The 19,896-nt window shown below is 34.4% G+C and overlaps 1 protein-coding gene across 1 annotated transcript; it reads left to right on the top strand.

Moving 5' to 3' along the window:
• The first annotated feature begins 13,886 nt into the window (after nt 1-13,886).
• Nucleotides 13,887-18,644, top strand: LOC140786535 (uncharacterized protein C24B11.05-like). The gene is made up of 8 exons (XM_073135029.1): nt 13,887-14,113; nt 14,201-14,266; nt 14,336-14,433; nt 14,569-14,606; nt 14,690-14,777; nt 14,864-15,085; nt 15,185-15,250; nt 18,123-18,644. Exons 1-8 carry the CDS (start codon nt 14,005-14,007, stop codon nt 18,279-18,281), a joined length of 846 nt encoding a protein of 281 aa, XP_072991130.1. The 5' UTR covers nt 13,887-14,004; the 3' UTR covers nt 18,282-18,644.
• Nucleotides 18,645-19,896: the final 1,252 nt, after the last annotated feature.

Below are 19,896 nucleotides of genomic sequence, written 5' to 3'. Positions count from 1 at the left end.
GAGAAAGAGCTCACCGGCGCTCGTGGAGGTGGCGGAGGCGGCGATAGTCTGGCCTCGATGAGAGAGAGAGAGAGAGAGAGAGAGAGAGAGAAGAGATATTTAGAGGGGGGAGAGAGAGAGGCGGTTGGGGGGGTTTTTGGCGGCGGCGCTGGGGCCCGCCGCGGCCAACTGGCCGCAGCAAAATGGCTGTGGCCACGCTAGGGGGTGCGTGGCAACCCCACGCCATGCCCAGCTACATGGGCACGAGGCCGGCCACACTATGGCCGGCCATGTCGTGCCCATGTAGAACAATTTTTTTTTTAGATTGGATTATTACAATATGAATATCCAAATCCACAATAATATACACTAGACCACTACATAATCTGGCAGTACCCACACAGGCCACGACAAACCATCAAGATACAACTAAACAACTGATACATGAGTACACTATAATCTGACATATACTACAAATTATCGTCTGATACAATAAAGTACAAAAATAACAAACAACTATACAACTCAATATTTTCAAACTTTTATCTATACCGTCTAGCACCTATAGCTCACCTCATCAATCTAAAATATATTCTCATGATATCTTAAATCGCTATCACGTACCATGTATCTGAGAGGGTTAGAAAAGAAATAAAGAGAGTCATGAGCAAAAGGCTCAGTGAATAGACCTTACTCAGTCAATGATGCCAAATAGAGAGTAAATTATATTTTGGATAATATGAATCAGAAAGAGCATCATATTATGAATGAGTATATGCATATATCCTCAATAATATATAAATGAAAAGAAAATAACATATCATAACTGATAAAAGTATATAATCATCGACAAAAAATAAACAGATCATTATGTCATACTATCATCATAACTCTCTCTCAAATATGACACATGATGCATGCCGACCTTAACTATGCTATTGTACCAAATGCAACCATACATGATATATATTGATCACTCGATAATCAAGTAATCAGATGATAATGAAATCATATGCATTTCTCAATATCTCAGTTATCAATGTCAACTCTAAAAAATCATCATCATACTAGACCACTGTGTCAGTCAACACTCGGTATCCGATCTCAACATCTTGCCCGTAGTTACAAAGTATACCTTGCCATACACTAAGGGTATCTCAGTCATAATCAAATCCTGCCAAATGCTAAGGTATATAAAAATCCATCCAGATCGGGTACCCCACCAGTTAATAGAAATCACATGATGGTAACTCGCCACACGCATGCCCTAGCGAACGGCAGGTATCTGATTGTCTATGCACACAGACTCAACTGACCTCAAACATGGGCCATGAGATATCGCATACCAGCAATATAATCATCACTCGAGGCACCCCTAACCCTAGCGCCTACTCGAGTACTCTCATGCTTTTTCTACCAACTTTTCTATCAATAAAATTTATGCATTTCCTTCTATATGATAGATCATATGTATATATCTAGTACTATAACAAGTCATGCATATTAGAAATTTAGGTGGTAAGGAAGTCAAGAGGAAAACAATGCAATGCAGTCTTCAACCATATATTTAAAACATACATATCCCTACTAGTTTATCACATACATACACAATAGAAATCATCTCGAGATAAAATCATAACAGTTTAATCATATCCAATCATCTCTATATGTCATCAGTAGAGGTGGCAAAAATTGACCTGACCCGATAACCCGACTGTTAATCGGGTTTGGGTTTAGTCTAATCCGGTTCGGATCATAAATGGGTCAACCTGTCTAACCCATTTATTAATCAGGTCGTGTTCGGGTTTATACCTTTGACATGCTTGACCCGTTTAACCCGTTTAGGTAAATGGGTCGGGTCAACCCGCTAACCAGCTCTCTCTCTCTCTCTCTCTCTCTCTCTCTCTCTCTCTCTATATATATATATATATATATATATATCTAAGTTTTTCTAACCCTAACACCCAATACATATGATAATGACAAGTGCCCCCACTCCCCAACTCCAAAGAGGCAAGCGCCGTCGGCCGTCGCCCCTTTACCCATGCCCAGTGCCCGATCACTACGCTGTCGGCCGTCGCCCCTTACCCCTCATTCCTCACGCCGTCGCCCCCTTGAGTTTCACGGTTACATTTTCAATCATAGCAGTTTTGTCTTTCTATCATAACACTTCTGAGCTTCAAATCTATATTTTCTTCTTGATTTTAGATTGATGTGCTCTCTCCAGTGGTTGGGACCTGATAAGTAAAATGCTCTGCAAGGTTTTCTATAAGTATTTCTTCTGTTCTTCCTATAGTGACCTGGTTGATAACCTTTTTATCTTTCATTTTCATTCCACAGGTGGATTTTAATTTTCTATGGGGCTTCTTGGATTTCTATTTTGGAGAAGTCCTATTAGTCTTGTTTTAGGCGTTGCACCTGGGGTTGCTGTATTGTCCCTAGTGGTACTTAGTCTAAAGGTTTGGAGGGGTGAAACATCCAGCTTACCGTTCATATTGGGGCGAGCAGGTATGATGATTTGGTACCCTGGAGGGAATTTTCACTCTTTACCGATCTGATTGGGATTGAGAAACCTTATTCTTGGTGGAGCACAAAAAAATTGATTTAAAGTTGCAATATTTCTTATTTAAAAGCCACAACATCTCAAGATGCAAAAGTTGTAAAATTACATAGAAAATCCTTCCTTGGGGTTTTTATGCTTTCATCAGGTACTTCTTCCTCTGCTCTTTTTAAAACTGATTTGTTCTATAGAATTTTTATAACGCCCCCGCCCGGCATAGGCACGTGCACGCCCACGCGCCCACACGGCATGCGCGGCCCCCGCGACAGAACGGGCGAGGCTCGTCACGCACAAATACTCCTGTGCACATATAATCATGACATCATCACATAAAACATGCTAACCTATCCATGATCACATAATCCATCACCAAATAAATCATACTATTAACCAAATAAACCTGCTAACATAAGAATATTCAAGGCCACAATAATATACACTAGACCACTACGTAATCTGCCACGACCCACACATGCCACAACAAACTATCAAGATACAACTAAAATAACTAGTACAAGAGTACACTATGATTCGACTTGTATTATACAAATCATCGTCAAATACAAAAGAGTACAAATATTAAATACTCGTACAATTCAATTTCTACATAAACTATCATCTATATCATCTCACATCTATAGCTCACCTCATCATTGCTCTAAAATATCTTTTCAAGATATCTGAAGTCGCTATCACGTACTACATATCTTGAGGGGTTAGAAAAGAAAATCAAAAGAGAGCCATGAGCAAAAGACTTACTGAATATATCTTACCCTGAATTAGTGATGTCAAATAGAGAGTAAATCATGTACTGGATAATATGAATCAGAAAGAATATCATGTCATGAATGAGTATATGAATGTATCCTCAATAATACATAAATGAAAAGTAGATAATATGCCATACTGATAAAAGTATACAATCCTCGACAATGAACAAACAAATCTCCATGTCATATGATCATCATAACTCTCTATCAAATCTGACACATGATGCATGCCGACCATGGCCATGCTATGATATCAAATGCAACCATATATGATGTATATTGACTACTCGATAATTATGTAATCAAATGATAATGAAATCATATGCATTTCTCAACATCTCAGTCATCAATGTCCATTCTATATGTCATCATCATACTAGACCACTATGCACATTCAACACCCGATACCCGGTCTCAATATCATGCCTGAAAGCTCATAGCATACTCTGCCATCCGCAAGGAGTATGTCAAATATAACCATACCCTGCCATCTGCTAAGGGTATCAACATCCATCCAGACCGGGTACCCTTCTAGCTGATAGAAATCTCACCAGGATAACCCGCCACATATGCCGTAGAGAATGGCATGTGTTCGAATGTCTGCTGTGCATACAGACTAACGACCTCGGACGTAATGCCACAGGATCGCGACTATGTCGAGCGATCAATCATCCACGAAGCGCGTCCTAACCCTCACACCCACTCGAGTATCCTCACGCTTTCTATCAACTATCCTATCAATCACATTTCATGCTTTCCTTCTAAATGACAGATCATACACATATATCCAATACGATAACAAGTAAATGCATAATAAGAATTTAGGTGGAACATGAATCAAGAGAGAAATAACACAATGTAGTCTCCAACCATATAATCAACACATGCATACTCATGCTACAGATCAACTGGACATAACATTATAATCATCTTTTATTATTTTTATATATCACTAATGTACTTATATCCTAGATCAGCCTAATCAAATGCATGATAAAATATACTCGACTATAATCATCTCTAAATAAAGTCATATAATAATGCTGGAGGCTAAAACATGCATGTACATAATATATAATATAACCTAATTTGAGAAAGGCGTCTAGGGGATAAGACTATTCATAGTCTGATCGGAAGACACGAACCATGCATCTCTCACTTCCGTCAGTCCAACATCAACTCATCGTCCGTCAATCCAATATCAACACTTATCTAATGACCATGTTACTAAATATATATATTCTTGAAAAATTAAACTAAAAATCTAATTTAGATTAACTAAATAACATAATTAATTTAGACATGCTTTATTGCCAGAGAAGGTAAAGCGAAGAAAGGAAAAAGAAGTAGAGGAAAAGAAGAAGAAGAAGAAGAAAAAGAAGAAGAAGAAGAAGAAGAAGAGAAGGGAAGGGAGGGAGGCTCACCTAGGCTGCCATAGTGGCGGCAGCGATGGCGACGGCGATAGCGGCAGGCTAGCATCGGTAAGAGAAGGGAAAGAGAGAGAGAGAGAGAGAGAATGAGAGAGTTAGAGCGAGAGCACTAAAGAGACAGAAGGCGGTGAGGGGTGCGACGGTGACGACGGCGAGAAGCCGTCAGCGAGAAGGAGAGAAAGAGAGAGGTGTTAGAGAGAAAGAGAGGAGGTAAGAAGGAGAGTGAGAGACAACGCGCGAGTTAGAGAGAGAGAGGCAGTGGAGGGGGGTTGCGGCGGCGACGGCAGTAGTAGGCCGATGTCAGCAAGAGAGAGAGAGAGAAAGAAAATAAGTGTGAGAGAGAGAGACCGAAAGAGAAGGAGAGGGAGAGGCGGTGAAAGAGGGAGGAGCGACGACACCGAGGCCCGCCGCGGCTGCAACCGATTGGCTGCGGCAGCGGCGGTGAGCACGTGGCGCCTCTCTAGGTAAGCTGCTCATGCAGCTTGCATGGGCACGAGGCCGGCCATAGTGTGCCCAAATTATTACTATTATTTATTATTATTTTATTATTATTTTCTTATTATTTTTTTATTATTTTTAGGGAAGTTTGTTACATTTTCCTTTCCCTCGTACGAAAATTTCGACCCCGAAATTTAAATCACACTTGTATTGTAAAAACATCCACATATCTAGTTCCACTACCCTCTAATCAAATCGATAATCGTGCAATCTCACTTTTTTATAGATCCATAACTTATACTTCGTTTACTCATTAACTCGTAATATTAGATAACCACAAGTAACTCCCTTACAAAAATAAAATTTCTAGATTTAGTAAATATACTATGTCTATAGACATCAATAATACCACTGGTCTGCAAGACAGAGTACATTCGTTCTACAATATAAAAAGTGTTATGTTCTACTCCAAAATACGTGAACCTATCCAAAACTATCATTTATTCTGCTAACTGCAACCATATAACAACGTAATGCTATAACCACCTATGACAATACAATGTAACTTATTTAACTAAATTATCTCCAATCTACTGAATGTATAATTCGATCCCAAACATGCTCAGTGAATTATCCCTCAATACTATCACCAATACCAGATAGAACGATAAATACAAATTATTTTAAGAACATCCGAAATACTTAATTCATGCTTCTTTTCTAGACAAATACTGTCACTAATCTAAACATACTCAGCATCATCCGATATCCTCATAAAATTTAAGCAATAGCACAAACTCTCTTATTTAAAGTGTACTGCTCATTTGCTTAAACCATCATAGAAGTTACAAAATAAATCAAAATAAGAGGTCACACCTATTCATATAAGACTACAATATCAACTTGCATTCATAATACATTCTTCAAAATAATATACAGTTCATCAAATCCAACCTATCAATGTTAATCCTAATGCAACCTCAAATGAATTTATACCTCCCCCTTCTAATTCTCCACATTATCTTCCGTCTTAATCTGCAATATCTGAAAGATTAAATTCAAACTATCTGAAGAAACATACATGATAAACTTTATAATGATCTTTCTATCAATCATTTTTGTATCCGATCTATTCATTCATCGATTCACATAATTCCAGTTTGATCATTATCTATTTAATTACTATCATTACTAGTATATCCACCAAAATATCACTTAATGATATCGATATTCAGGTTCAAAGACTATCTACTGAGTTCTACTAAGTAATCCAATAATCTCTTCAATATCTCGACAGATATAGTATTCAATTTATAATATTAATCCATTGCCACACAAATATTTACTAATCCATCATACTTGATCTTTAAGAATACATAAACATATATTAGACAAATCTACAAAATCATTGTATTTGAACTAAAGCTAGTAAGATTAATCTCCCGAATTGGTAATGCTATTATGATCTGCTAATAAAATAACTGACACTAATTGATTCATATAGATTAGATGACATCCAAAAATATAAATTACAACCTTACTAAGTATATCTTCCATTTTACTTTAGATCAACTCACAACCTTAACTTTGCAATTCATTAAAATATCAAATTTTCACAAACTATAATGGAACCAATCATGGAATCATTATCTCCCAATCAAGTATCTTTATTTTAAAACTCAAATGCAAACCTGTAAATCTTTACAATTATTAAGATCAATCTCATCATTCTAAAAGGCCAACTCAATAACCTCTAGTAATAATCGAACATGTAAGCCAATAGATAAACAAATGCTAATATAATCACTTTCCTATACATCATTATCTATTTATCATCTAGCAATATAATAAACATCCATTGATACACTGTATATAAAATATCATAGCCCTCTGTATTCCCTTCATTACCGTCCTATGAAGCAATTAGTTCAACTTCTAAATTATCTATCAGTCATAATAAATAATCATATCTATAGGCTCTATGAATAACTCTATCAAACTATCTCTCCAATTAGTATCATCAAAATAACTAACCAGTCAAAGCACATAATATCTCAATTTAACGTCTATGATTAAAAACCAACATATCTCATTCTAATTAAATCACTTAAACCTTATATTTTATGAAGAGTCTCAACTTAATATTCTATCACATCCTCTATACAAAGTCCACCACATATACTGAACAATTTAATCTTATTGCATCATCAAAAATCTTTCCATAACATCATTAACATCACCTAATAATCATAAAAAAATAAGTCTGTATATTTGTAATTAAAACTCATCAACCAAAACACACGAACATCATGCTATAATACTTATCCTCTAAATCAATGTCCAAAACTAAACTAATAATCAAAATATACTTTCACTGTCATATATGTCATGAACTTAGAGATTTAAACAAGATGTTAATCCACTAGTATTATTATTGGACAAATATATCCCTATTAAATCATTCATAATCATCCATCTTGTTGGTACAATCAAAATTTTATACCTACTACACAAGTATCTTGCAAACATAATTTATCATACTAGTCATCCCAAAAATTCTTTTCCATCTACAATCTACAATCATCTATATTACATCACCTAATATTATTTTCATTATATAAAATCATCACATATCTCTTCCTATTCATTAGTCGCTCAAATAAATTCTCAATATACCAAATCACAAATTATTTCTATTAATATTGTCAAGTATCAAAACTTAATAATCTCGACATCACAACCTAGATCTCTATCTCAACCAATTAATATTCCACTTGTAAAGATCGATTACTAGCGTAACCCTAAAATAAACCGACAACTACTATATTGGATGGTTTGCCAGATTATCCTTAAACCTAAGCTCTGATACCAACTGAATTGTAACACCCCCGCCCAGCATAGGCACGTGCACGCCCACACGCCCATACGGCACACGCGGTGCACGTGATAGGACGGGCGGGGCCCGTCACGCATAGATACTCCTGTGCACATATAATCATGACATCATCAAACAAAACTTGCTAATCTATCCATAATCACATAATCCATCACTAAATAAATCATATTATTAATCAAATAAAACTGCTAACATAAGAATATTCAAGTCCACAATAATATATACTAGACTACTACATAATCTGGTACGACCCACACAGGCCACAACAAATTATCAAGATACAACTAAAATAACTAATACAATAGTACACTATAATTTGACCTATATTATACAAATCATCGTCTAATATAAAAGAGTACAAATATCAAATACTCGTACAACTCAATTTCTACATAAACTATCATCTATACCATCTCGCATCTATAATGCACCTCATCATCGCTCTAAAATATCTTCTCAAGATATCTCAAGTCGCTATCACGTACCACATATCTAAAGGGGTTAGAAAAAAAATAAAAAGAGAGCCATGAATAGACCTTACCCCGAATCAGTGATGCCAAACAGAGAGTAAATCATGTACTGGATAATATGAATCAGAAAGAGCATCATTTTATGAATGAATATATGAATATATCTTCAATAATACATAAATGAAAAGTAGATAACATGCCATAACTGATAAATTATATAATCATCGACAATGAATAAACAAATCTCCATGCCATACTATTATCATAACTCTCTCTCAAATATGACACATGATGCATGCCGACCATGACGATGCTACGATATCAAATGCAACCATATATGATGTATATTGACTACTCGATAATCATGTAATTAGATGATAATGAAATCATATATATTTCCCAACATCTTAGTCATCAATATCCATTCTATATGTCATTATCATACTAGACCACTGTGCACAATCAGCACCCGATATTCGATCTCAACATCATGCCCGAAGGCTCAGAGTATACTCTACCATCCACAAGGAGTATCTCAAATATAACCATACATTGTCATCCGCTAAGAGTCTAAACATCCATCGAGACCGGGCACCTTTCTAGCTGATAGAAATCTCATGAGGATAACTCGCCACATATGCCCTAGCGAATGGCATGTTCCGAATGTCTGTTGCGCACACAGACTAACGACCTCGGACGTAAGGCCATAGGATTGCGATTATGTCGAGCGATCAATCATCCACCAAGCGCATCCTAACCCTCGCGCCCACTTGGGTATCCTCACGCTTTCTATCAACTATCCTATCAATCATATTTCATGCTTTCCTTCTAAATGACAGATCATACACATATATCCAGTACGATAACAAGTCAATGTATAATAGGAATTTAGGTGGAACAGTAATTAAGACAAAAATGATGCAATGTAGTCTCCAACCGTGTAGTCAACACATGCATACTCATGCTACAGATCAACTGAACATAACATTATAATCATCTTTCATCATCTCTATATATCACTAATGTACTCATATCCTAGATCAGCCTAATCAAATGCATGATAAAATATGCTCAACTATAATTATCTCTAAATAAAGTCATATAATCATGCTGGAGGCTAAAACATGCATGTACATAATATATAATATAACATAATTTGAGAAAGGCGTCTAGGGGATAAGAGTACTCATACTCTGATCGGAGGACACGAACCACGCATCTCTCACTTCCGTCAGTCCAATATCAACTCATCGTCAGGGTCCACGGGGTCTCACATTAAGGGTTCAGATCTAAAAATGTTTAAGTAATATAAAGTTAGTTATTTATCCAATTGGGATCCGTTTGTGTAACATATGATAATTTATTAGGTTTAAAATGTCTTCTTTTGTTTTTATTAAATAATTTGATCTATATCATATATCTAATTATAATAATATTAATATGTTATTATTCTAATTGTAGATTTATTTATAAAACCATAGTTTGCTAATTATATATTAAGTATATAATAGTCAATCTCTTTTGATAAAAAAAAACATAAAAGAGCTACATGTACAATAATATAATTTAAAATACAAGCACCTATATTATATAATATTATATAATTATACTTTAATTATTTTGTCACTACTACCCTTACTAAACAAATTAAGAGTTGCATATAAAATAATCTTTACTTAATCATGTAATATAAATATTAAGTAAGCCTACTATTATATTACATGCATAATAATGTATAATAAGTTGTACACATATATATATATACCTAATTATAAAGACATGTATTAATCTAATAAAAATATATGAAGTTAAAAATATATTTATGTACAAATACTTATAATTATAATTAACTGAAATTACACTAATTACACTTATCTAATGACCATGTTACTAAATATATCTATTCTTGAAAAATTAAACTAAAAATCTAATTTAGATTAACTAAATAATATAATTAATTTAGACGTGTTTTATTATGAGAGAAGGTAAAATGAAGAAAGGAAAAAGAAGTAGAGGAAAAGAAGAAGAAGAAGTGTGGGCATGCGGTGGGCGCATGGTGCCTCACCACGCAAGCTGCTCATGCAACTTGCATGGGCACAAGGCTGGCCATAGTGTGGCCGGCTAGTCGTGGCCGATTGGCTGCGGCAGCGGCGGTGGGCGCATGGTGCCTCACCACGCAAGCTGCTCATGCAACTTACATGGGCACAAGGCTGGCCATAGTGTGGCCGGCCACGTTGTGCCCAAATTATTATTATTATTTATTTATTTATTTATTTATTTTATTATTTATTTATTTAGGACAGGTTTGTTATAATTTTACTCACAAGAAACTTTCTTTTAACATGATTGCAGTGCCATAATGATTTGTTTCTATTCATATGTGCTGCTTGCTAGAGAAAATCCACCACCGAAGTAGTTAGCGGCAACTCCCTCATCATAGCATGGAAAGCATTCTTAAGTCAGACCTCTTGCTATACATGTTACTAGTACTCCTATTGAAGTATAACAGTTATGGTCAACTTATTGTATGTAAACAGAGAATTTGAGAGTTTGGAACCAAAACTTATTGTATGAAGTTTGTTCTAAACTTCATTGTATGGATTTTTGTTATGGTGAACTATTATGATTGTAATTTTAATGTTGTATGAATTTTGAGTTGAAAATGGATTACTTTGTTTGTATAATAAATCATTTATCTATGATAAATTAGTAAATATTAAATTTTATATAAGATTTATATTAAATGGGTTAGACGGGTCGTATTAACGTGTCGGGTTGACACAACTCGTTTAAATATACGGGTTAGACGAGTCATGTTAGCATGTCGTGTTAACTCGACCCGTTTATTAAATGGGTTAGACGGGTCGGATCGTGTTACCCGTTTATTAATCGAGTCGTGTTCATGTTTACCAAATGCAACTCGTTTATTAATCAAGTCATGTTCATGTCAAAGTAAAGTTGACCCGACCCGAACCCGCTTAACCCGACCCGATTGCCACCCCTAGTCATCAACATACATATCACAGATAAGTCTAATCAAATGCATAATAAAATATGCTCAACTGATCATCTCTAAATAAGGTCATATAATCATGTTGAAGGCCAAAACATGCATATACATTATTATATAATAAATCCTAATTTGAGAAAGGCGTCTAGGGGATAAGACTACTCACTTCTGATCAAAACACCAACACACGTATCCCTCATATCCATCAGTCAACCGTCACACATCACTAGTAAGATCCACAGGGTTTCAAATAAGGGGGGTTCGGAGTCTGAAAATGTTTAAAATAAAGTTAGTTGTTTATCCGATTATAAGTCGTTCGAGTAAAATATAATATTTTATTAGATTTAAAATTGATTAGATTCATAGGAAAAGTTTAATTGTGATAATATTAATATGTGATTACCATAATTTATATTTATTTGCTAAAAATCCTAGTTTGCTAATTATAGAATAAGTAATAAGTAAATAGAAATTTATCTCCTTTTTGTAAAATAAACAAAGACGACTATATATATATATATATATATGATTTAATAAAAATATTATTAATACTTATTTAATTAATCATAAATTATACGCAAAATAGTTATTATCCTATTATACAAAAATAATATGCAAGTCTAGTATTCCATTTTATACAAACTATTAGACAATAATAATATATTAAAAATAGTTATATAAAATATAAATATAAATGTAAGATTATTATGAATGAGACTACATATTTTAATCTAATAAATAATAACTAAACTATAAATAAATTTATAGGCAATATTTATAATTAAAATTATAAATTATTATACTAAAAATACTTAGTAAAATTATATTGGTGAGTGTAAATTATTAAAATAATTAATTATCTAAATAGACTAATTTACCTAACATTAGAAAATAATTATATATAAAAAAATAATCCCCTTTGCTACGGGAGGAGAGGAACCGAGAATCGAGAAGAAGAAAGGAAGAAGAAGAAAGAAGAAAGAAGAAAGGAAAAGAAGAGAAGAGAAGAAGAAAAGAAAGGAAGGGAGGAGGAGGACTTGGCGCCAGCGGGGAGGGCACTAGCCACTGGTGGACAACCAGTGGCCGGCTTCTCGCCGGTGGCTCAGCTCCGGCGAGCCCGAGCCTAAGAGTGCAAGCGAGAGAGAGAGAGAGAGAGAGAGAGAGAGAGAGAGAGAGAGAGAGAGAGAGAGAGAGAGAGAGAGAGAGAGAGAGAGAGAGAGAGAGAGAGAGAGAGAGAGAGGCGGTGGGGGTTAGTGGCGGTTGCGGCGGTGCTAGGGGTCGTCGCGGCCAGCTGGCCACAACCGATTGGTTGCGTCACGCTAGGGGGTGCGTGGCATCCCCCGTGCCGCATCTATTTGCATGGGCACATGGCCAGCGACACTATGGCCGGCCACGTCGTGCCCATAATAGATTTTTCTTTTTTTTTTCTTTTTTTGTAAGGATAAATTGTTAAAGTCATTGAGTCAAGCCACCAAACTACTGAATACTTTTCTCCACAATTATTATTCGAGGCTGAAGTCAATCCTATCACCTCCTTAGCCATAGAGAAATATACCAAACTAATCTACAAGTGTTGGTTGGTAGTTGGAACGTGTATATGAGCCTCTTATACCTTGGTACTGCAAACAATATTATTTATCTTTGAGGTATTACAATAAATGAATTTTTCTAGGTAAAAAGTCACTTTAATATTATATACCAACTAAAGTTATGTCTGAAATATCAACACATAATCAGAATAATTTCAGCTCTTGAATTAAAATAATGTTTCTCAATTGCTAATTCTATTATAAAACACTTGTTTGATCAAAATAATGCATTAAACATAGTGTTTGGTACCATTAAAATGAAATACTAAACTATAGAAACCTTAGGGCTAACTGAGATCTGAGATTCACGGTGAAAAGATCATATCAGTGTGAGAATCAAGAAAACTACTTATGTTTGAGTATCATATGGTGGGTGATTTGGAAGTAAAGGAATTAAATATTTTTTGGTTTTTTGTTTTTCTTTTGGCCAGTCGCCTGAAAGTTTTTTCATTTATTGCATCTTAAAAGACCCTTTATTTAACACTTTTCTTACTGGATGATTAGGAGAGCTACTTAATGAATGCCTTCATCCAATAATAGAGGCGTGTTAGACCCAAATAAAAAGATGTTGGACGCCAAATTTCTCATTTTATTGGAAGCACCGACCAGCCCCCAGCAATTCAAAACGATGCGTTAAACATGTGCAAAAGCTACACGGCACTAGCAACGACGGAGCTGATGCCTCCCAATTGCTTCTGTGGCCCTCTGCGCTTATCTTACAGGTCATCGTGACGAAGTGTGTCCAAATAAATAAGGATTAAGCTATATGACGTGGAACCCCATTAAGGTACACGGAAATATGAGGAATATCTAAATACCCATCATCATGTCATTTGTGAAAGGCGCCGTCGGCTAGCTATTTATGTTCGCAAGGCATACCCTGCATTGCGCCCACCCTTCCTCTTCGCCTTCTCACCTATCCAAGTTTATTGTGATGGATTTCCACAGCCCATTCCACTGCGTTCTTATAGGTGAACTCATCACACCTTTCAATATCACAATCCAATTGATTCTTAATCACAAAGTATGCTAAAGATCGCTTTGTAAATTGAGTACAGATCTCGACGACACACTGTATCCCTCCACCGCTGGTATCTCACTGGCTTGCAAGAGGAACATTGAAGGTATTAATAATAGGCACTTAAATACTTTACGCTGTTTGGTTGCTCGTATTCTGATGTAGAGATATGCAGAGTTTCTTGCAATGAAATGCGGAGTGCCTGCTGACCGAGCTTATTCGCTCCGTGTCGAACTCTTTCATACCTACGGCAGCTCTCTCTCTGGTCTCATTGTACTATTCTCTCTTTCTGTTTCTATTTTTTTCTCTGATTGAACAACTTCTACAGTTTTGATCATATCAATATTGCTATTTTAATCTGTAGAAAGATTTGTTTCACGATTTAAATTCGTGATGTTAATTTACCAGGCACTCGGTTATGATGTACACCCGGACGAGTATCACAGGTTCTGCAAATTAACACACAAGAAATCAGAATTCGAAAGTTAATGAAAGCATATCTAACCTTTTGCTCTTTCTCCGCATATAGCTATGTGCACGGTAGGTTGCCGTACGAACGGATCGCACCAGACCCGCAGCTAAACAAACTGCTAAAGACAATTCCGCAGCCCAAAATTGTAAGCACTTCAAGTAAATTAATCCAAAATCTTCCAGGGGCGACGAGTATTGCTCTTTTGTAATGTTCTATCGGTGCTTGTTTCAGCTATTTACCAACTCGGATCGGATGCACATGAAGAAAGTACTGGAGAGATTGGGAATTAAGGAGGAGTGCTTCCATGGGATCGTCTGCTTTGAGACTTTGAACCCCAATCTTTATGAGAAGGGCACGAAAGATGCTGTCTCTTCTACGGAGGTGATTCTGAAGCCATCCCTTGCAGCCATGGAAACCGCAGTTCGATCTGCTGGTTTTGATCCGCATCAAATTGTACGTATGCCACCAAATACTCGAGGAATTAAATAAAAGTCTTTTCGTTAATTAATTAATTTGTTGTACGTAGGCTAATGGATTGGTTTCTTCTAACAGCTGTTTCTAGATGATAGTGAGAGGAACATCGCGGCAGCGAAAGCTATGGGCCTTGTCACTGCCCTGGTAAAAATGCACATTTCCTCTTTCTTTCTTGTCCTGTCTGCACTTTTAGTATTAGTTATCCTGTCTAGACTTAAAAGCCATATTCCATTTAAAATATTTGATTATTATTCAGAAGCCACGACATAGTGACCTGATAATACAGTTAGACTACGTTCCATTTATAAATTACTTCGTGCAAAAATATTTTAGGGTTCTGCCAATTCGTAAAGATATTGTAAAGGTTTGGTGAACGGAACAATTCATTTGTTTTCTTATAGCCAATGATCCAAACAAGCAAGATCTCTATACATGTGGATTATAATTGCCCACTTGTCCAAATTCGAAGAATGCGTGGTTATCGTCTTATTAGGACGCTATGCTATATTTTAAAATTTTCTTTAAATAAAATCGCATCAATAAGAGCTGTAGTCTCATAATATATCCCTCGTTGATTATATTGTTCAACCAAACGTTTTGGTGCTTGATCCCAGGAAAAAGGTAGGTTGGACGCTGTTCGTACTATGCTACTAAAAGTACCCTTTGCTTTCCCCCAAAAAATAAAATAAAATTATAATCAATAGGATAAAACTTAGTTGAGCAATTTTTTCAGATACTATTGAAATTATTTATTAATCGATTTGATGAAGATCTAACGGTTAAGATTTTTAAGGGCATAATAGAAATGTAAAAATTTTAAAAGATATTACCGATTCAATAGGTCATTATTATTTTTTAAATATATTACTTTGCACATTATTTTTTAATAATTATATTATCTTAATAATTTATTAAGTAAAAACATATATATCCTTAACTCGGAGTAATGCATATATATCATAATAAGGGTATTGATATCTTTTTATAATTAAATTTTATCTATTTGATTATTTTCTATTATTTACATATATCTCTCTCGTTAGTTTAAGATTAATTTAAATTACATTTAATAACAGATAGAGATAGAGAATCATATTTAAATTGAAGTCTATCTCCAAAGAATCAAATTTAAATGGTTTAATGTTAAATTATATCTCCTATAATTAAAGCATAATTATATCTATCACAATTATATATAAGAGAGAGAAATCTTAACAAAAATAGAACGTGTAATCCCAAAGTTAGACACACGTAATCAAATCTTCTTACTAATATGTTATTTTTTTTACGTAATATGATTTTGGAGTCGGTACCGAGAAATCGGTAATGGGTGTGGAAACTAGCTATTATAGACGTTAGATTAAGATTATAAATTTTAGAGGGGTATTGAAATATCTGCCAATTTAGTTAGTCAAAAACTTATGTTGTGTAAGGGCATTTGGATTCGAATTTTAGGAACATCAGTATTTAGTTTGACATTGTTATATTTTCATTTTTTAAAATAAAACTAAAACTTAAAAGAAAAAAGAAATTAGTATTAATTAAAGGTAAATATTTTCATGCCTCTCTAAAATTCATAATTCTAATCTAATGTTATAATAGCCACTTTTATACTTGGTATCAGTTCTAAAATTACATTACATAAAAATAGTATATTAGTCAAGAATATCAATGCGCTTAATAGGTTACACGTTCTTTTTTTAAGTTAAAATTTATCTCTATGATTGTGATAGATATGATTATGCTTTAATTATAGGAGATAACATTTCATGCTAAATAATTTAAATATGATTCCCTATCTTTATTTGTTATTAAATTTTAGTTTAAATTAATATTAAACTAAGGAGAGATATATGTAAATAATAAAAAAATAACCAAAGAGATAGAACTTAATGGAACTTTCATCAAGTTAATTATAAAAAGATATTAATGCCCTTATTATGATATATATATATATATATATTTGATAAATTATGAAGATAATATAATTGTCAAAAAATAAGGCATAGAGTAATATATTCTAAAAATAAATAATTAACTATTGAATAGGTAATACCTATTAATTTTTTGTGTTCCTATTATACCCTTGAGACTCTTAACCCTTAAATATCTATTAGACATCTCTAGGGTAGGAAAGAAGCGTTCTTAAGTAAAATAAGAATACACAGGATTGAAGTTCGAAGTCCAATATGATAAAAATTGAGGATATACTAACATTAAGAAAATGTCCACTAAAGTAGCCCTTGCATGAGCGAGGAGGGAGAGGAATGAGAGATGATCGAGCTCAGTTGCGATGATGGTGAAGAGGAGTGGAGAGGAACAAAAGATCAAACTAGGGATTGAAATTTTAGGGGTTTATTCTAGAGGGATTTTATTTTTTGATCCAGCCCAGATACGGATCCAAGTACATTTGACTCATATTCGCTCCATATGAATATGCATATATTATTTTCAATATTTACTGATATTTTCTAAATGCCGGTAATTATTTGTAGTATTCCGACATTTGTTAATGTCACTAAACAATAGATGGTGCGGTATTTTACTTCAAAATATAGTATTTTAAAATAACTTAATTATATTTTTATCAGCATTTATGAAATGCCGAAAATTATGAAGGGAATATATGGTATTTCTTGACATTTATAAATGTTTGTCTAACTTTGATAGTATTTTATGCTAATTAGTGGGCATTGAAGAAACACTTAAACAATACTTATGCTGGCAGTCAATACTAAATGCCAGTGAAAAGTAAATGCCGTAATAGTAAACGTTGGACCACTGGAATAGTAAATGCTAATGTAGGTCAAATTTTTATAGTGAAATGATAAAGATAGCGTGAAACGTAACAGTAGATGATGCTTTGATTATAGAGAAAACTTTATAGTAGATGATGTTTTGATTATAGAGAACTTTATAGGAAGGTGGAGGTTGTTACTTATTTTATCAAGAGCATATGACTCCAGTACTTCATTTATCTCTTGCACTAAGACCTTCTTTTGCTTGTTTTTAAAAGGTTGGAAAGAAGGGCAAGATCAAAGAAACAGACTATTTAATTGACAGCATCCATAGTTTGAGACAAGCAATCCCAGAGGTATGGGGTGTGATGAAGACGGAGAAGGGAGTGAGGTCTGACTTGGATTCCATCAGAACACCCAACCCGATCGAAGCTTAGTCACCATTTCAGCATCGTCGAATTATATAGGCCAAGTTAATTAGCTTGGGTGTTGGGTCGCTCTCTTGACAGCATCATCCGCCACTTCTTAAAATCATTCCCTTGCATATATTCCCCACTTCATGCATTCTGACAAGAAGGGTACTAGTTGGCGTAGTTGTCATTTTTAATTAAATAAAGAAGGTGTATGTCACTCGCGTCTGGATGCGAAGAAAAAGAAGCAAAGTTTGGTAATAAGAAAGACATTAAAAATAAATTAATTATGTCTTGCAACAAATGATTATATAAATACCTTCGACCGAGGTGATATTTGTACTGTTTACTTGGTATTGGTAATAAGAAAAAGATGCTTTGAGATTTTTACTTCCACACTTTAATAGGGATGAAAATGGATCGAGTACAGAAATCATGTTCAAACCCATATTCCTTTTCAAGATACGATAAGGATAGTAAACGGATGATAAATTTAGTTATCATATATGAGAAGTACATAAATAGATACGGATCTCATATTTATTTTTCAATATGTAAGAGAAGTGTATTAGTGATCCTAAAAAAACTACAAAATTATAGTTTTTCATATCACCACTTTCATGATATTTCAAACTAGATATATGTACTTATATTGATTCGAAATTTTTTTCTCAACCTATCTCTGTAATAGACTGACAAAAATTCAAATATCAAGACTGATTGGTAGAAATTTTTTGACCCGTAAACGGCGAAACGTGGATACAGAATCGAATCAGGCCAAATTTTGACCCTTTTAATTGAGTACAGATAGTGAATTTTAATTATCATATCTGGGATGTACATAGATGGATGCAGATTGTGAAAATTTGTGAGGAGATAGGATTTCTAGTTTAGTTAGATTTAGAGATATGAGAAATAAAAGATTGAGTCAAAACTCAAAGTCCAAAGTCAAAGATCAGATCCGAATTGGTTAAAGAAAATCTAATCCTATTAGTTTGTTAAAACCAATTCAGAATCAAACTCGGAAAATCAAAATCATGTAGGAGATAGAAATTTGAATAATACTTTAATGACAAAAACCGAACACAAAGTCTATGAATGAAAATCAAAGGTAGAAGATGGAAACACAAGTAAAAATAGGAAAACTAAAAGTACAGCAAAAGTAATGACCATTTTTTTAACTTGAGAAACCTCTGAGTGCATTGAGAGAGAAAAAAAACTATGGATCTACCTAATCTAGTTCAATATAAATTATAACTTTCATAGAAACAAAAAATATTTACAACCTTCTAGACAATCTACCCAAATTTTATTTGCTCACGTCTCCCTTGAATAATGCTTCTTCCTATTCATTAGCAGCTCAGAAAATTCTCAATATACAAATATCTCAAATTATTTCTATCAACATCACCTAGTATCAAAGCTAAAGAATCTCAACATTACAACCAACTAGATTTCTATATCAACCCATCAATATTCAACTTGTAAAAATTGACTAGTAACCTCATCCTAACATGCACTCACAACTAGTATCCTTGATGGTTTGCCAGATCATTCTTAAACATAAGCTCTGGTACCACTTGAATTGTAACGCCCCCACCCGACAAGGGTACGTGCATGCTCATGCGCCCACACAGCATGT

The sequence above is a fragment of the Typha latifolia genome, chromosome 4, assembly GCF_019914945.1.
Source record: "Typha latifolia isolate L0001 chromosome 4, TyphaL0001v2, whole genome shotgun sequence".
Taxonomy (NCBI): Eukaryota; Viridiplantae; Streptophyta; class Magnoliopsida; order Poales; family Typhaceae; genus Typha; species Typha latifolia.
The sequence above is the reverse complement of the archived record's forward strand: the minus strand, read 5'-3'. Positions and strand labels throughout refer to the sequence as shown.

What these genes read in the sequence shown, in the direction of transcription:
- LOC140786535 (XM_073135029.1), top strand. Translation starts at nt 14,005, where the DNA reads ATGTTCGCAAGGCATACCCTGCATTGCGCCCACCCTTCCTCTTCGCCT. An exon ending in GCTCTCTCTCTGGTCTCATT is followed by an intron (nt 14,434 to 14,568) that starts GTACTATTCTCT and finishes TTAATTTACCAG; the next exon opens with GCACTCGGTTATGATGTACA. An exon ending in GTTTTGATCCGCATCAAATT is followed by an intron (nt 15,086 to 15,184) that starts GTACGTATGCCA and finishes TTCTTCTAACAG; the next exon opens with CTGTTTCTAGATGATAGTGA.